At 42.1% G+C, this 16124-nt stretch overlaps 1 protein-coding gene across 7 annotated transcripts in view; it reads right to left on the bottom strand.

The window, feature by feature from the left end:
* The window catches only part of PPP1R12B (protein phosphatase 1 regulatory subunit 12B), a 255554-nt gene that overhangs the window by 90354 nt on the left and 149076 nt on the right, over window positions 1–16124 (bottom strand). For all 7 annotated transcript variants that reach the window (XM_043964552.1, XM_043964554.1, XM_043964553.1 and 4 more), the window contains 5 exons: window positions 15028–15118; window positions 8970–9179; window positions 7525–7708; window positions 7323–7432; window positions 5018–5059 (listed from right to left, as the gene is read on the bottom strand). In XM_043964552.1, the coding sequence (XP_043820487.1) occupies window positions 5018–5059; window positions 7323–7432; window positions 7525–7708; window positions 8970–9179; window positions 15028–15118 (637 nt within the window). The remainder of the gene's footprint in view (window positions 1–5017; window positions 5060–7322; window positions 7433–7524; window positions 7709–8969; window positions 9180–15027; window positions 15119–16124) is intronic.

The raw sequence follows: 16124 nt of genomic DNA, 5'->3' as shown, positions 1-16124 counted from the left end.
ATTCAGTCCAATATCCTCTCCCACGTCGTGGGAAGACTATCTCTGTTGGTGGTTTTAAGTCTTCACAAAAATATTTCAGTGACTGCCTAGCTCCAATTATGTATTACTCTCCCCCTCAAAACTACTTCTTAGAACCAGGTTTTATTTTTGCTCTTTTCTTTCATCCAGTCTGAATTTTCAGCATTTTTAGTATTCATCTTTTTCTACAATGCATTTTTCCTGAAGGGTCCTTCCCAGATCAACTCGTGACAAGCTCAGGATCCATTTGAATTCAGGAAGGGCAGATGCCCTGGATATCACTGAAAAAGTAAATTTTTTGCCAACATCTCCATTCCATATAATCTATTAATTTGGAGAGCATTAGCAGCCCAGAGATGAGCCAAACGGATACACGTTAGTTCCCTTTGAGGTCTTGTTTTGAGCCTCTGTAGCTGATCTATTCTGGGCAGGATGTTGATTTTTGAGACTTTGCCCAGGTCCAGGACTACAGTGATTTGTCTAAAAGCACCAGAAATTCCAAAAATAGAAAATAAGCATCTTCCCTACTAATGCATGAAGATGCTGAGCTTTTAACACACATAATTCCTCCCTGAAAAAAAGCAAGAAAATAGTGATGCCCAAAGAATCTCAATCTGAGGAGGCTTTCCCGTTTACCAAACACTGGTAATTTGACCTTCAAGAAAGGTCCTCTTAGGAAGAAAATACTGATATCTAGTTACTGAACAATCTTTGAGGCAGCTAGGTAACACAGTGGACATACAGCACTGGGCCTAGAGTAAGGAAAATGAGTCCAAGTTTGGCCTCAGCAACCAGCTGCGTGACCCTGGAAAAGTTGATTAACCTTTGTCTGCCTCAGTTTTCTTTACTGTACAATGTATGTCCCAGGGTTGTTGTAAGTATAAATGACATAAAACTGGTAAAGCGCTTATCAAAGTTTCTGGCACATAGTAAGTTCTATATAAATATGAGCTATTCATCATCTTCTTCTGATAATGATGATGATAAAAAAATTAAATAATATTAGGGACTAGGATAAAATGTGAATGCTAATGTAGGATCTATGTCCTTAAATCTAAATAAAGAGGGAGGGTGGCAGAGTAGGAAGACCACTGGACAGGAAATCAGGAGACCTGGGTTCTAAGAGTAACAACCATAATAACTTCCTTTTTAAAGCACCAGAAGGTGTTTGGTCCTTACAACAAGTCTATTGGGGAGGGGGCAGTGCTATTACTTTTCCCATGTTACACAGAACCAGAGGCATCTGACTCCAAGTCTACTATTCTATCCCCTTTGCTGTACTGTGGCCTTCTACGCTGGGCTCTGCTACAGGTGAGCTTCATGACCTGGGGGAAGTTACTTGAGCTGCTGGCCTTGGTTTCCCCAATTATAAAGAGGAAAGGGTCCTATGGAACTCTAAGAATTTACGAGCTAAGAAACAGTCTGAATATGTCTTGCTTGTAATGTTCTTCAGCAATTCCTTTAAAATAAAAGTAATTTTACCTCCACTAAGTTCCCTAGGGTACTTTTCTATACTCACCAACATCATTTCTCTTAAGCACTTATGCCCTCTAGTGAGGAATTCAAGTATACAACCTACACTGACTCTAGGAAGGGTATGCACAAAAGAGTAAATCCTTAAAGTGGGAAGAAAAGGCAGAAATATCACACACTTTTTTTCAAAGAATTTTTTTTTTAAGTTCAGAGGGGTAGATTAAAAAAGAAAAACAGGAAAAATATAAACAGCTATCTTCTGGAAGTGTTTTTAAAGTCATATCTACACTAGACACTAAGATATCAGGCACTAGAACAAGTATTTCGATTTCTTTAGCACTGACAGAGAAAACATTAAAAATGTAATACATTTTCACACATAAGTAGGATTAGTGTTCTCTTCTTATGGTTTATACCTAGTTTCTATTTTACCAAATTTGACACTAGAAGAGTTCTGACTGGTGGAAATTGTCTTGCTACCTATGAATTGTTAATGTAGATGAGGAAGCTCAAATGCTATAAGAAATGGCTTTCATCACAGAGTCAACACTTCCTAGAACAAAATGTCTCACCTTTGGTAAATAGTCCAAGGGTTTCTGAATGGGGACGAGTTTAGAGGAGAACTATGTGCTTTACTGAGTTTGAACAAAGCCCAACTCTCAATAGCAATATGCTGTGGTATCTACAGTAAGTAAAACATGACTGGAGTCCTGCCCATTCTGAGTTAGATAATTTATTGATGACAAGAAGAAGTAACATGAACGAACTCTGGGGTAGGGGCAGAGGTGAAAAATTAAACATCAAACAAACACTGAGCAGAACTGATGATCACCAGAATCACTTTGTAGAGGCTATAAATTAGTTACTCTCCACTTTAAGCACAGAGAAAAGAAAAGGGCTTAAATTATGCCTTAGAGATACAAGTTAGTTATAAAGAAGGATTCTAATGTCGTTACAGATAGAAATAAATGATAGGTTGCAAATGTTCTCTGGAAAGCTTCTAAAATAGGGAAAACCTTGGGTGCAATCCCACCTGGTTGCAGAAGATTAAGGTTATGAACACAGGAGGGAAGGAGGGAGGGAGGAAAGGAGAAAGGAAGGAAGGAACAAGCATTTACGTAACACTTACTATGAGACTCCAGTTCCAGCATGCTATCCATTTTGCCACCTAGTGGCTTTAATGAAAACAGGCAATTCCAACACCCAGTATAGGTCAGGCCAGGGAAAAAGAATTGCCTCAATAGCAAGCTATAGTTTTGCTGAATTAAAAAAAAGATCAGATTAAAAAAAAAAAAGATCAGAGAGGAAAAACCAGTGCCCATTTTAATCAGCCAGAGGGACATTTCCATCCAAGTACAGCACTCTATGCCTGGTTGCCAGGTTTCTCTTCTTCCTGACAGAGCAGAGCTGGGGAGCAGCCACTTTGATAGACAGACATGCAGTAAGGGAGAGGGAGCAACTTTAGGATGCTGCCAGCCATGTGTTTTGGAGCAGAACTGCGGTAATTTAGACTGGGCTGTGACCTGGCATGCAAGCTAGCGTAGGCCTCACACCTGCCAGTATTGGAAGGGAGGGGAAATGGGAATAGAAGAACCAAAAATTAATACTCTCATTTGAACACACTGGCTCAAAAAGAGGGGTGAATTTATGGTGGCTAAAACAATTGTTAAGGTACTTTTTTTTTTTCCTCTGGGGACATGACAACAGAGCTCCCTTTTGCATCATTCATGGGGGTTAATCATCTGAGACCTGAACCATGTTCATTCTTACATATCATAATTCTGGCACTGAAAGGTTAATAACTGAGAGACTAGGCTAATCACTTTGAACTTCCCTCAAAAGGAATATGGGGTAAGTAGTATGCATCTGTTGGTAGGAGCTCCAGGGAACTGGGTGAGTGTATTCTTTTTCAGGTTGTCAAATAATTTTTACTCCAGTCTATGAAGTCACTTGCTTATCTTCATCAGCTAGGTCTACTCTTCAGTTTTTAATAAATGGACTTAAAGTGAATATGCCTTTATCAATTCTGCTTATGTGGAACCCCAGGCCAGGAAATCTTGGAATACATACGATGTACTATCTCGAGGTACTTCTAATACCAAGAAGTACAGAAAGGTTTAAAAAAACACCTGAATGGGGGCGGCTAGGTAGCACAGTGGATAAAGCACCGGCCCTGGATTCAAGAGTTCCTGAGTTCAAATCTGGCCTCAGACACTTGACACTTACTAGCTGTGTGACCTTGGGCAAGTCACTTAAGCCCCATTGCCCCGCAAAAAAAACAAAAACAAAAAAAACACCTGAATGTCACTAAAAAAAAAGATTTGTTCCATGTCATCAAAGCCTTCATCCATTGAACTGAACTGAATTCATTCTCAATTCTCTTCATGGACTTAGCAAGCATAGGGATTTTGGTGCTAAGTTAATTCTGTTACTCTATATGGGTGACATAACTCTTTTCAGAAAAATTTCCAAAAGTTCACCCACATTCCCTTCCCCTACCACCAAGCCCCTTAAGGTGAGCCAAGAGTGATTTTCATTAACGCACCACAGCTCCAAAGAGTTGTTGGCAATTTCACACAACACAGAAGCCCACTGCTTGCTTCCATAGTCCTATACTCCACCAAGACAGTATTTCTTTCTTGAGTACAGAATCTTACTGCCACCTCAGTGTAGAATTCACAATGGAGGTGGCTTTTTGGAGTTTCAGCTCAAATACAGAAGTCAAAGTGATCAAACATTTGCTCATGTTGACTCGGTTGCTGATTTTCTACAGCACTTCTGAGACTGTGATTTGGTTGTAAAAACAAACAACAAAGATGGATAGCAACAAATCTCTTTACAGACTACTTTCCATAATCAAGAACTTGTGTGGCAGTCTTTAAATCTTTTAGCCAACATACAAATTCTTCTTATTTTCAAAGAATGACTGTAAGAACAATATAGTTAATTCTCCATTATCCTCAAGAAAAGTATATCCTTTGTGGTTTATGTGAAGTGAGCTGGGATTTTCCTTATCCACTAACCAGCTAGGGGATCTCCAGGTCTTTAACTATAGTGTCAGAAGGGCATGTTTCATGGGTGTCTGATTATATTACAAAGTCGAGTATGAATGGTTCTGGAGTTATCTGATGCTTTACATTATCTATGTTTATTCCTCCTCTACATTAGTACAGATAAACAGGGATTGACCACATTATTTTTCTTCCAAAGAGTTCAAAGAGTTTCCCATAATCTTGTAATATCTCTTTGAGAATGAGAAGACACGTCTTATCAGACTGTTATTGAAGAACATAAATCTAATTCAAGGTCATAGCTTTGGAGATGTTCCTAAGAACACAGAATAACTAATAAATAATGTCTCATGGTGGAATGACTGTTTCCAAAGCCCCGTGGATAGCTAACTTAAACCTAGACATTTTCATTAGCCAGCCAAGCTACATGGGATCTTTTGCTCCCTTCATTAAAATTTCATGCATGTGAGCAAGACTGACCTTAGAAAGGCATTTCTCACTGGCCTGTCACTTACCCATGACTCTTTCAAGTCTTCTGTGACATCAGCTTCATCTCCCTGAAAAGGAAGAGAGGAGAGAGAGAGGACAGTCACTGTCACAGCACTCTTGGCAGCCACAAAATCAGTTCCCATCACTTATACAGCCTGGTGTTTCAAGCAAGAAGTTGTTTGATGGATATCAAAAGGTGACTGCCAAAGTGACACTTTGATGCTGCTGCTCCCTTTCCATAGGCATCATGGGTTAGAAGCTAAGGAATATTAACTGCAAATGAACACTTTCAATGAATTTTGGGTAAAAGAGAGGTCTTGTCAGTCAAAAATCATCTGTTGGCAAGGAAAAACAACTTTCGTCTTACTATTTTCACTTTATATCAACTTTGGAAAGAATAAAAACTGCATGAGCATTATCCTTTTAAAAGGCTTTCTCACAATAGCCTTGTGAATTAAGTAGAGCAAATGAGATTATTCTCATTTTACAAATGAGGAACTGGGGCTCAAAATGATTAGTATTCATTAATTGATTCATTAAAATGATTAATAATTGATGATTTTCATAGTTTCAGAGGTAGCAATGGTCAGATCTCAGGTATTTTGACTCCCAGGCCAATACTCTTTCCCTCACACTGTACTTCCAAATCAAATAAAGATCTCTACCAAGAGAATAGCTTAGAGTAGATATGTATTTTACTAGTGTCATCATCTCATCTATGAATGGATCAATACTTTTAAGTTATCTATGGCAATCAGGAAGCAGAGTCTATGCTGATTCCTCAGCCGTGCCAAGGACCAAGACAGGAAAGGGTCTGAACATGGTCCATTTTACTAGAGCAAACACATCTGTTCTCAAAATGACTTTGCAATCAACCAGCCCTTTATTCTTTCCTTCGCTACCCATGCATCCTAGTACTAGTGTAGTGTACAGGACTCCGAAGAGTACAAGGGTCGCCTGAGCTTTACTTCTAACTCCACCACAAAGCTGAGTGCTTTGCCTCTGAGAGGTCTCAGCTTCCTCGTCTCTCTACTGAGTGGGATGGACCAGATGACCTCTAAGCCCTTTTCCGGTTCTAACAGTCTATGAGTCTATGAATATTTGAGCGATTGTATTCATGGGAGTCCATGCTTACAATGTCCTTTCCTCTTCCCCACCACAAATTCCTTATGGCCTTTGTATTTCCTTACAAGATTTAGTACAGAGTTTTGTATACACGAATGTGGTTTTGTGAGAGTGTGTAGTCTAAGGGAGGGAAAAGGGAATAAGCATTTCTATATGTGCCAGGCACTGTGCTAAGCACTTTAAAAATAGTATCTCAATGGATCCTCTCAATAACCTTACAAAATTATTATTACCTGTGAGTAAAACTGAGGCAAACAGAGGTTAAGTGATTTGCCTGGAGTCACACAGCTAGTAAGTATCTGAGGACAGATTGAAACTCAAAACTTCCTGACTCTAAGCCCAAGGCTCTGTCCACTGTGCCCCTCATCTGCCTGACATAGTGGAAAGAGCACTAGTCTTGGTATCAGAAGATCTGGGTTCAGGGTCCAGATCTAATATGTATTAGCTGTATGAACTGAGCAGGTTACAGACATTCTTCTGAGTCTGGGTTTCTTTTCTAAAAATAGGCGTGAAAACATCTGCACAGCCGTCCCTCTTTGGGTTGTTGTGAAAGAAGCCCTCTGAAAACCTTAAAGTACAATATGAAGGTGAGTTACTATTCTTTTCTTCTTTTTTTTTTTTGGTGAGGCAATTGGGGTTAAGTGACTTGCCCAGGGTCACACAGCTAGTAAGTGTCAAGTGTCTGAGGTCGGATTTGAACTCAGGTACTCCTGAATTCAGGGCCGGTGCTCTATCCACTGCTTCACCTAGCTGCCCTGAGTTACTATTATTTTCTTTTTTTCTTTCTTTATTTTTTTTTAGTTTTTTTTTTTTAGTGAGGCAATTGGGGTTAAGTGACTTGCCCAGGGTCACACAGCTAGTAAGTGTTAAGTGTCTGAGGCCGGATTTGAACTCAGGTACTCCTGACTCCAGGGCTGGTGTTCTATCTACTGTGCCACCTAGCTGCCCCCGAGTTACTATTATTTTCAATGTCCGAAGTGGGTGAGGGCTGTGGACAGCTACTATCAGGTGAGTCTGATACCTATGTGGCACTAACCCCTAAATCACCATAGCGTTTTGCCTAAGGGGCCTGATATTCTCCTCCTCTTCACAGACATTCTCTAAGCGCTGGCTGGATGTGGGGTACCAAACAGAAGCTAATTACAAAACACAGCCACCACCTCAGTTATAGAGAACACCAAGGAAAACTGAAACACCCCCACTTACATCCTTTGTCCAGAAGTTTATGCCTGTCCCTCGTCGCCTCTCCTTGGGCCGGCGCCTCTCCCGGATGGACGTCTTAGAGGACTGGCCATCCAAATCTGGGTCTTCATTCTCTAACCACCAAAAACAAAAGGTAGCATGGGCCTTTAGAACATGGGCCCACAAGTCCTGGAGAAGGCTCCCTTTATTTTAAAGGTCTACATACCATTTTTTTCCATGTCCTTCGCAGTGCTTGTAGCAGTTTCTGAACTCTCAGAGTCCAGGCCTGAGGATCTACTTGCCCGGAGGAGGTAGGATCCAATGGAAAGCGAAGGGCTTGACCCAGAAGGAGAAACTGGTGTTGTGGGCTTGTCTTGCTGGGTTAGGCACCTCAGTTGTCCATAAGAAGGCTACAAATGACCCACAGGGTTGGGTATTAGAGTCAATTCCCAACATACAAGGGTAAACACTGTAGATTTTTCCCCAATGAGCTTCCCTAAGGTTCTTACTGAAAGTGAGAGGCTCTGTCCACCAAGTGCAGACTATGCAGACTGAAAGTCGGCCTGTTAACTACCCTCAAAAAGAACAACCTCGGGACTCACATGGTTATTGTATCAACCCCGTGCTGAAAGCAGGCCAAGAATATTTTTCCCAATCAGGGTAAGGGACGATTAAATCGTATCTGCCTTTTTAGAAAAGGCCCCTTTGGTGAGAGAAGGAAAATGATGGGGAAGATGGTATTTTGGAGCTGGGAAAATGAAGAGAGTAAATATTTAGGAAAATAAAAGGTCAATAAAGATGTGAAGTCAGATGCAGGAGAACCTGGGTAAAAGCCCAGCCACTACATCTGAGCACTCCACCAATTTGCAAGAGCTGCTAAGTGTTTAGTCTTTTCCCAACTCTTTCTCATTCCCATTTTGTTTTGTACTCTAATGAATAAGGCAAAGAATATCACTCTTAATTTGGTTCATTTGGTAAAGTGTCTGCCCCAGGAGGCTCCAGCTATTGTCCAGGAAACATTTCTTTGTTTTTTTTTTTTTTTTTTGTGAGGCAATTGGGGTTAAGTGACTTGCCCAGGGTCACACAGCTAGTAAGTGTTAAGTGTCTGAGGCCGGATTTGAACTCAGGTACTCCTGACTCCAGGGCCGGCGCTCTATCCACTGTGCCACCTAGCCACCCCTAGGAAACATTTCACAAAGGAAGAAAGCTTTGTACCAAAGTGCCACAAAGAATTGGCCAGGCCCAGTCACTCAGGGATAGAAAAAGAAGTGGAAGTTATTTCCAATCCTAATCTTCTGTCCGTCTCACTTCAACAGAAAAGCAGAACCCATGAAGAATGCCTCAGCAGTGGATAGTGACTTTTTGTGTTCACTGGAGCAAAGGCTGCTCTTTAAACTCCTGGATTTGCTAATTTTATTATACTGCAAGATGTGTCTCTCATCTGGACGGCTGGACATTTGTGCAAGAAGCACAACTAACCTCAAAGAGAAGAAATTTGTTCCTAACTGGTAGATGTTTATCTCGCTAAATCTTGTAGGTACAAAGGTTTTTTATCCATAGAAAGATTGTTTCTCTGCCTACCACCCTTCCAGGTACAAGTGAGCACCCTTGGGGGGGGGAGGGTACCCCAACTTGACTACCACCCTTTCAAGAGAGCCCAGACAAGTTTACCTCCTCCTCCTCCCAGTTCCTACTCCCTCGTGGCCGGATCTCTCCAGTTTCCTTCGTCAGTGCTGTGAGGGGCTCTTGCTTTTCACCACCTCCCCCGAGTCCCTCCAGACCGCTTTCCGTTCTTTCACTTGGCTGTTCTTGAGATTGCCTTTCTGCCCGGGAACGGCTGAAGGTTCTCTCTGCTTCCTGAAGATCAGTTAGAGTGACACCCTGGAAGTAGAGAGGGAGACCTTAGTAAAGTCAGGGAGATGAAAGTCAGACTTTAAACCAAAGCTTTTCTGGTTTAACTGATGGAAAGCAAGGTTAGAAACAAAATTCAGATCCTTGAAATCTCAAGCTCCAGTCCACAAATAAATCCTTCCCACAAAGAGAGGTGGATTTTGGCTGTCGAAAAGCAAAATTCAACTCAAATTAATAACCTCAGGCTCCAGAGGAAGGGCAAATGGCTCCTAAAATGAAGACCAATAATCCGAGAAGGGCTGAGCAGAGACAGGGCCTTGAGTTGAGAGCACAAAACCCAGTTTGCAAAGCACTCAGGTCTGTGCATAAACAGCCCAGTGTCCATACCTTGGCTCTTCCAACTCTCAGTCCCAGGAAATGAGTTACTATAGAGAGTTGCCTGTCACAAAGTAATTGGTTCATGGTTAGTTGCTCTCAGATCCATCATTAGAATAGCCCTAGAGTTCAAAGAGACACAGAGACTCTGTACTTGCCAAGATGAGGTAGAAGCAGGAGCCTCACTCTTCTCTCAGAGACAAAGTTAGGCCCAGAGAAGAAAAAATTCGCACTCAAAGCAAAAATTAAAAAATGGCCAAGATTTCAAACGGGGACTTTCTACAATACCCAGTGTCCTCCAGGGACTTGTGAATCTGTCAATAATTATCTGTTAAGTACCTACCACGTATGAGTCACTTTGCTAGGTACTAGGGAAACAAACCAAAATGAAACAATAGCTACTTGCATGGAATTAACATTTTAATGGAGGAAAGAACAAACACATATCATTACAACCGGAATAAACATAAGGAGAATAAATATAAGGCATTGTGAGAAGGAGAATACTAAAAGGTGTTCATGCAGAAGATGCTTTAGCTGTGCCTCGAAGGCAGATGGGCATTCTCTTCTTTCAGAGGGAAAGCTGAAGAGGTGGCCATTACGAAGGCACAAAGATGGGAGATAGAGACTGACTTGTGAAGAATAAACAGAAGGCCAGCTTGGCTGGATTTCAACATCTAAGAAGAGCAGCAACATACAAGGTATTCCAAAAACCTTAGTGCAGTTGTGAGTTATTCAAGTGATTAAAACCGTACCCAGACTTGGAGGGCATCCTCTGAGACAGGGCTGGAAAGAGGGATTGGGATCCAGTTGTAAAGGGTTTTCACAGCTAAACAGAAGAGTGTATTTGAGACTAGAAACAATAGGAGCCATTGGGATTAGAAGAGGCATTCCATAATCAGGCTTGTGTTTTAGGATTATCATTTTAGCAGCTCTGTGGAGTGAGGAACGACTGAAGGCAGAAAGAGCAATCAGGAATCCAGAACTATTAATAGTCTAGGAAAGAGAAAGTAGGGACTGAACCAAAGTGGTAGTCATGGGATCGGAGAGACGAGGAAACACTTGAGGGATGTTATGGAAGGAGAAACAGCAAGTTTTGGGCCCCTGAAACGTGGAGTGCGAGAGTGGGGGAGTAAGCATGACACATTATTTTGAACTTGAGAGACAGGCAGGATTGTGGCATATCTGATAGAAAAAGGTAAATTTGGAGGAGGAGTGTGCTTGGGGAAAAAGTTTTGTTTTGGACATGTTGAGTTAGAGAGGATGATGAGGGGGCAAAGCTCAAGGAAGAGACCAGCTTGAATATCTAGAATCTGCTTAGAGATGATCATTAAGCCCCTAGGCTCTGATGAGGTCTCCAAGCAAGTAGGTGTAGAGAGAGAAAAGGGCCCAGGACAGACCCTTTGGGAATACTTCCAGTCAGGAGGTATGATATGGAAAAGTCAGCAAAGGAGACTGACAAAGAGTGAGGCAGGTAGGGGAACCAGTAGAGAGTAATAAATGTTTTAAAACTCCAAGCGAGTCTCCAGGAAGAGAGAGTGGTCAACAGTTAATGCTGCAAAAAAGAAGGATAAGGACTGAAAAAGAGACATATTTGAAAGGACTGAGAGGGGAGCAAAAGGAGTGGCACTGGAGGCAATGAGTATAAACAGCTTTTTCTAGGAGTTTAGCTGTGAACGATAGGAAGACCAATTGAGGGCAAGGAAAGAGGGCTGTTAGGGATGGAAGAGACCTAGTTGTATGTGGAAGATGCTACCCCTGTCAAAAATCTGCAGCAGCTCCCTACTGATTCAGAGATAAAATACCAGCTCCTCAGCTAGCTTTCATCTTCCTTTCTGGATTTCGTATTTCATTTCATGTGCTTTATGTCCTGCCCAGAATATTCTCTGGATTGGCATTCCATCTTCTGCCTCTGCAACTTAGAACAGGACCTTCCCCTTGCTCAGAATATACTTCTTCCTTTCACCTCTTGGAATCTTTGTTTCCTTCAAGTATCAGCTCAGGTACCACCTCCTCCTCAAAGCCTTCTCTGAATTCCTTAAGTTCCTAGTGCTCTTCCTCTCCTTAGATTATCTTGTTTTTATATATCACATGCTCTCATATTCATATCAACTCTCCCTTAAATCCCCAAACCATTCAGTCCCTCAATCTACTCATATCCATAAGCCACAAAGATGGTCATACCTTTAATCTTGCCATCACCACCAAATGTACCACTTCCAAGTTCAAGAATTCCACTTCCCTTATCTGGCCATAATCTATCAGTTTTCCATCTCTCCCTCTGCCTTCCCTTACAAAACTCTACCCTTCATTCACACCATGACCTCTGATCCCTTGACCCCTCAGTTCTTTCACAGATCATCTCCTTTGCACTCACCACTCTCTCCCCTTTTCTGTCTTGAACCCTTGGTGAACCACTTCAACTTAACGTTGTCCTCTTCTCTTGAGTCTCTGACTCCCTTATTATATTGTTGATTGTGCCTTGCCAAGCCTCATTCTTAGATCACCCCCACTATCAACCACCTTTGATCCTATACACATCCTGTTGAATGTAGATGGAGAAAATCATACAAATGAATTGTCCACTACAAATTTATGTGACACAACCTCAACTGGGCCCTCACTGCCATTAGACAATCCTACTTTGCCTTCCTTATCAATTCACCATCCCACTCTCCAAAGTGGCTCTTCCAAACCTTTTCATCCTTCCTCAAACCTTCCATGGCTCTCGCTGCACCAAACCTCTCAACTGAGAAACTTGCCTCATGGTTTACAGAAAAAAATGAGGCCATCCCCTGTGAGCTCCCTCTTTTAACCTCTTCCTCATCTCCTATCATTCAGAACCCTTCTGTCACTGTCTCCTCTTTTACCCTTGTCACATGAAGAGGTGATCTTATGCCTTACCAAGACCCACCCCTCCATCTGCACAAGTAATCTCATTCCATCCTGTCTTCTCCAACAGATTCCTCCCTCCGTCATCCCCAATCTGTCCCTTATTTTCAGTCTCTCCCTGTCTACTGGCTCCTTTTCTACTGCCTACACACATGCCTATGATTTTCCCCATCCTCAAATACCCCTCACTTGATTCTTCCTTGTGCTTTATGTCTTCTGCCCTTTGTGGTCAAACTCCTTGAAAAAGCCCACTACGATCAGTGCCTCCACTTTTTTTTCCTCTTACTCACTTCTTAACGCCTTATAATTTAGCTTCTGACCTCATTATTCCACTGCGACTGCTCTCTGCAGCTTCAGACACTCTTGATCACCCTCTCCTCCTGGATACTCTCTTCTCTCTACATTCCTGGAACACCATTCTCTCCGGTTCTCCTCCTATCTATCTGACCATTCCTTTTCCATCTTGTTTGCCGAATCCTCATCCAAGTCATGCCCTCTAACTGGAGGTGTCCCTCAAGGTTTTGTCCTGGGCCTTACCCTCTTCTCCCTCTATTTGGTTTCCCTTGGTGATCTCATCTGCTCCCATGGATTTAATTAACTATCTCTATACTGATGACCCTTGAATCTACCTATCCTACCCTAAACCTTTCCACTGACCTCCAATCTTGCAAATCCAGTTGCCTTTCATACATATGGGACAGGATGTGCAGTAGACATCTTAAATTCATCATGTCCAGAAGTGATCTCATTAACTCTCCCCCTAAACCTTCCCCTCTCCTAATTTCAGCCACCAAAGTGATTTTCTTAAAGTGCTGGCCCTACCACGTCACTCCCCTCCTCAAATAAACTCCAAAGGATCCATATCAATACCAGGATCAAATAGAAAATCCTTTGTTTGGAATTCAAAGCCCTCCTTAGCCTAGTTCCCCATCCCACCCTCCCCTCCTGAGAGAAATGAAATAAAGTCTTCCACCAGAAAAATGCTGTTATCTCAGAATATGAAACAGGGAGGGAGTCTGGGTAAGAAAGGAAGATTGCAGAAAGGGGACCTCAAGGCTAAAAGACAGTCTTGCAGGTACCTAAAAGTAGATATAGAAGAGAACTTCAAGGCTAGTAGTCTAGCTAGTCCAAGTGTGCCAAAGGTTAAAGCTAGTTTGTATTGTGTTTGCTTAATTAGCTTATTCATATTAACTGTCAACACCCCAAAGGAGGGGACTGCCACCATTTTCAAACATGCGATGAATGTAATGGGAGGGGGGACATGTTAAGGGGAAATATGCAGAGACATTCTGGGAAGATTGTACCCCTCTTAGTCCTCAACCAATGAGGCAAAGAGGGGAGGGACCTTTACGACAGGATTAGAGATTAAAAAGAGTAGTTTGCTGTGGCAAAGTGTGCCACTTTTCTTTATAGTGTGTGCCCATTCTTGCAAGAATGTAATAAAGCCTTCATATATTTGCCAAAAAGGAAAGCCCAGTATTTTTATTTCTGACACTACCACTTACAGTCTTCTTACACCTTACTCTCATATATGTGTTCTTTGATCCAGTGACACTGGCTCCATGCTGTTTCTCACACAAGACACTCTGTCTCTAGGCTCTGGGCATTATCTCTGACTGTTCCCCATGCCTGGAATGCTCTCCATTCCCATCCCTACCTCCTGGCTTTCCTTTAAGTCCCAACTAAAATCCTATCTTCTACAGGAAGCCTTTCCCAACTCCCCTAATCCCAGTGCCTTCCTTCTCTTAATTATTCCCTGTTTATCAGGTACAGAGCTTGTCTGTATATATTTGTTCTCTTGTTGTCTCCTCCATTAGATTATGAACTCTTTGGGGGCAGGAACTGTCTTTTCCCTCTTTTTGTATCCCCAGCACTTAGGACAGCATCGGGCACATAACAGGCACTTAATAAATGTTTATTGACTAGTTGTGTGCATGCTGAATTCCAAGTAGAATGTCAAACATGTAAAGTGTGTAAATGGAAGCTACAGAGAATGAAGCTGAAAAGGTAGGTGGTCTGGAGTCAGGTTATGAAAAGCTGAAGAACCTGTATTGAGAAGGACAGCTATATAGTAAACTTTAGGATGATTCTGTGGAAAATGAAGTAAAGAAAGGAAAGACCAAAAATATAAGAGGATCAATGAGGAGGCTGTAAATGTCCATAGGCTCTGAATGACAGTGGTAGCAAGGACTGGAGAGAAGAGTATGGGTGTAAAAATTATTGTGGAGTTAGAATTATTGAGATTTGGTAAATGATTTGATATGAAAACTTCAGGAGAAGGAAGAGTTAAAAATGACTCTGATTGTCAGCTTGAGTTACTGAGAAGACAAACAGGGTGCCCCCAACAGAAATAGGAAAAGCCTTTGATAGCTGCCTATTGCCTCTAGGACAAAATATAGTCTTAAATCTGGCATTCAAAGCCCTGCATAATCTGACTTCCCCTTTACACAGCATATCACTCCCTTTAACACAATTTACAAGTAGCTACTTTACAATTTGCTCCTTCACTTAAAAATAATACAGATTATAATCGCCATAGAAGGAGAAAGAAAGAAAGGTATGTGAGTGGGAAGACAGACAGAGAACTGCTCGTCGGTTTGACTTGATTCACCTGGGTAGATCTTCGGGTCTGGCGAGCTTGTCTGGAGCGAGCTTTCCGCTGGGACTCTGCTTCCTCGTCCCGTACAGGTGTTAGATATGACCTGATAGGGAATTAAAAATCAACATTAGAATAACAGGAACTTGCTACACATATAGAATCACTGATATTTCATTATCAAGCAGCCAATGAGCATCTCTTAAAGTGCCTACTATCTACCAGGCAGTGTTTCCTTCAAAACTTGGTTCAAATACCATTGTTCTACATGAAGCTTTCCCCCACCCCCTCTCAGTTATTAATTTCCTCCCCCTGCACATCACCTTCGATTACTTTTGTATAGACTGCGTACATGCTTACATATGCACGTGTTGTCTTCCCCAAAAGAAGGTCAGCTCCTCCTGGGCAGGTCTATTTCATATTGGTCTTTGTGCCCTAGCACACTGCCTGGCAGATAGGAGGCACTTAATAGATGCTTGCTAGTCGTGAATGACTTTAGGAGTCAAATAAGAGTCTAAATTTAATGCCAACGACAATAGGGAATCACCAGAATTGAATGAGTGGGAGAGTTCCTCGCTCAGAAACACCTGCCCCACCTGTGCAAAGGGTGGATTAGGGTGGGGAGAGACTCAAGTCAAGAGGACTCAATTGTTAAGAGCCTACTGCAAGAATCCTGGCCAAAAGCGAGGGCTGCTTGAGTAGAGAGGAGGGCACATAGGTGAGGGATGATGTGGAGACAGAAATTGCAAAATCTGACAACTAATTGCACATGTGGACTGAGCAAGAGTAAAAAGTCAAAGATGACTGTGAGGTTGCGGACCTGGGTGACTGTAAGGATGGTGATGCCCTTGACAAAAATACGGATGTTTGGAAAAGGTATGAGTTTTGAGGAAAGAGAGAGAGTTCTATTTTGACATGTTCAATTTGGGATGCAAGTGGGGCACCCAGTTTTAAACGTAGGAGAGGAAGAACTGGAGTTCAGAGAAGAGACTAGGGTTGATAGGTAGATTTGGAACTATCTATATTTTAGATAACAAACCCATGAGAGCTGATGAGATCAGCAAGTGAGAGGAGAGGAGAGGGCCACACACACACACACACACACACACACA

The sequence above is a fragment of the Dromiciops gliroides genome, chromosome 4 (assembly GCF_019393635.1).
Source record: "Dromiciops gliroides isolate mDroGli1 chromosome 4, mDroGli1.pri, whole genome shotgun sequence".
NCBI lineage: Eukaryota > Metazoa > Chordata > Mammalia > Microbiotheria > Microbiotheriidae > Dromiciops > Dromiciops gliroides.
Note: the sequence above shows the minus strand (reverse complement) of the source record. Positions and strands in the feature narration are given on the sequence as shown.